Below are 3,084 nucleotides of genomic sequence, written 5' to 3' on the forward strand. Positions count from 1 at the left end.
TTGCTATAAGGTGCATGTGTTCACCAAACAGAGACAGAGAGACAGAAAGTGAGAAATCACCCCCTAGTGGGGTTGGCCACACCACAATCCCTTCTCCTCCATTCTTCTCTTGGGATCTTGTGCACACGTACACACACACACACACACACACACACACACACGTGTCTGGCATGAGTTTCAAGCCGCAGGGTCTGGGACTTGAACCGCAGTCAACTACATGGAGTCCAGCGACTTAACCATTACACCATCTGCTGGTTCGTTTTGTAAGTTTTGTCCCAATAAATATTTGGACAAAAATCCTTCCCCCAGAATAAGTAGTATAAGTGCCAAAAAGACAAAAGCTATCCCTTCTGTGACCTAGCCACAAAAGTCACAAAGCCAGGTTACGTAAGGCACTGTACAGAGGAAGCCAGATACCATATGTCCAACTAGGGTTTAAGTCCCAATCCCATGGGCTTGAAAAACATGCTGGTTAGGCCAGCTCTGTGGCCTGGTAATTACAGTAACCAGATCCTACATGGCCAACAGTGTGGCCCGAGTCCCGGACTTGGCAGCTTGAGAAACACACTGGGTACATGGGTGCATGGGAGCTCAAACTTCTGAAAGGAGGGCAAGAGAGAGGAGAAGGGACTGTGGTGTAACTATTCCCTATATGGATTGCTTTCTCCTCTCCCTCTCTCTGTCTCTTTCTTGCTCTAACAAGTGCATACACCCTGTAGCCAAAAAAAGAAAGAAAACACCGTGAACAAGTGCACACCCAGGATCATGATGAATTGGAAGAAAAGGGATTGCAGTGTGACCAGGCCCTAAGTATGGCCCACATTCATAGTTAGGCTTTACATTTATTCCATCACTTCAGTTTCACAATACAGAGAAAGTGTTAGTCTTCCACGTGCAGATGATGGAGACTCAGATTAAATACATTTCTCAAGGTCACAGGCCAACAGGTGTCAGAGCTCAGATTTAAATCTAGAACCACGACTCCCTAACCTGTGCTCTTAACTGCCATCAGTGGTGGTTCTTAACAAGATAGCCCATTGGTGAAACTAAAGATGCCCCTCCCCCAACCTGTTAAATCATCAGTCCTGGGGCTGTGGTCCCGGACACTTAAACATTTTTAAGCTCTCTAGGTATTTCTGAAGTGAACTGTGGGTTCAGAACTGACCCTCTGTGTCTGATGGTTTTTAATTAACATGGGCAACTGACTCCAGCTGGATAAGTGCCTTGAGGGCAGGGCTCTGCCCCTCCCTCAAGTTTCTTTGTATATGTCATGGTGACAACACAATGCCTGCACAAATACGATTGGATGAAAGGTTGAGAGCAACTGCCACCCAGAATGTCAGTTGCCACGGGGTTCCTGAGGCATCCACAGTAGGTGCCTGGGAGCTGGCTAGCCAGGTGGCTCCAGTGGGCAGGAGGTTCACTGGGGCCCATCTGGTGGGCAGCCCCTGTTGCCACCTGGGGATCTCGGTTCAGCCCAGAGTAAAGAGGTATAGGGACATAACGTTCTTTCTAAGCTTTCTTTCCCAGGTTTAAACTTAGGGCCCAACTCAGGGCCTAGAATAGAGGCTTGTGGCTGTTGGTCCAACAGCTATCATGGATCACCGAGGCCGACGAGGCATAGGCCTGAACCGAATCCCCGGGACTCAGTTTCGCATTCCCCGGGCCCCACTGCCCTTTCATGTGGAACAAGAAGCCAGAGAAGGAGAAGAATGGGAGAGAGAGCTACCTCGTCAAAGACCTCCTGTCTATGGGCCCCCAGAAACTGAAGAGCTCCAAGACAATGTTATGGGTAAGAGCATGTTCTCGCTCCCTTGATAGAAGTGGGCTGGCTTAATCTCTTTCATCCTTTGCCCACAGGAAGCAGGGCCAGGATGTAGAAAAATGAGCATATTATGGGCAGAACTAACGTGAGAGAGTTTAGAAAGGGCAAATTTTTTACTTGCCACAAAGGGTTGTCATGAGGCTATAAGATATCAAAACAACTTGAAACTGAGATAGGCTGTTTGGAATATTACATGTCATTTATAAAATCAAGTGTTCACAATATCAAATGTTTACGATGTGCCAAGTTCTTTGGGAAACAAAGATGAATTAGACCTTGATTTTGGCCCCAAAACTCTGACACCATAATAGAGGAAAGACAAACTATTAAGATAGTTTCTGTGGAATTCATAAGGATGACAGGAACTCACAGTAAGACAGAGGGAACCCTGAGGGAACCAAGGCTCCTGCGGGCTCCTGTCTTTCAGGTGTGTGCCATGTCTCTCCCCCCATTTTCACTTCTCATCCTAACTGTGGAGGTTGGGGCTAACTGTAAGGTGCCAGGAAAGAAAGTTTCCTGGGAACTATTCAAGTCCTGATTTTTTTTTTTAAATACACATCTCCAGACTGGCTTAAATCGCCAAATTGCCCATTTGCTCTATAATGCCTTTCTTGGCAGAAGAGAAGAAATGGTCTAGAGATAATTGCTTTTAGACCTTTCTTCTCCAAGTTTTCCCAGGACTGAAAAGGGCAAAGGGAGTCATGGCACAGTTCACACAGACCACTGTAAAAAGAAAGAAACGCCTGTTGGTTCAGATGCAGAAAGTTTCTGCATTGGGGAAGAGGGTTCATGACGAGGAGGCTTTGTGGAAGGACAAGAGGGTATAACAGCGCTGAGCGTGGGAAGAGGAAGGCTGGTCACCTCAGTGGCTGGAAGCCTGTCACTAGCGAAGTTGTGTGAAGGGAGAAGTGTGTTGCAATGAGAGGGTCTAAATGCTGAGAGCGACAGCGGCCAAGCCAGAGGCGGAAGGCAAGGCTGGAGGATCCTGGGTGGGAGGCTCCAGGCCTGTCAAAGGGTGAGAAGTGACAAGCCAGTGAAGAAGGCAGCTTTGCGGAAAAGCGGGGCCTAGATGGATGACCAGGGCCTAAAACATTGTTGAGGGTGTCAGGAGGAGAAGGCAGGTGAGCAACAGGGGAAAAAGTTACAGGTGACCCCCACAAAGAGGTCTTCAGTGAGCAGACTGCGCTTAACTCCACTGCGCAGGCGCAAACACCAAGTGGGCAGGACTGTGAAGCCTTGGGAGGGAGGGGGAGGGAGGG

The 3,084-nt window shown here is 48.3% G+C and overlaps 1 protein-coding gene across 1 annotated transcript in view; it reads left to right on the forward strand.

Annotated features, from left to right (window-relative positions):
• The first annotated feature begins 1,596 nt into the window (after positions 1–1,596).
• Positions 1,597–3,084, forward strand: part of PRDX4 (peroxiredoxin 4) — a 19,657-nt gene continuing 18,169 nt past the window's right edge. The window contains exons 1-2 of the mRNA XM_027771114.1: positions 1,597–1,792; positions 2,495–2,646. Of these exons, the coding sequence (XP_027626915.1) occupies positions 1,597–1,792; positions 2,495–2,646 (348 nt within the window). The remainder of the gene's footprint in view (positions 1,793–2,494; positions 2,647–3,084) is intronic.

Source organism: Tupaia chinensis, unplaced genomic scaffold (genome assembly GCF_000334495.1).
Source record: "Tupaia chinensis unplaced genomic scaffold, TupChi_1.0 Scaffold000184_1, whole genome shotgun sequence".
Classification (NCBI taxonomy): domain Eukaryota; kingdom Metazoa; phylum Chordata; class Mammalia; order Scandentia; family Tupaiidae; genus Tupaia; species Tupaia belangeri.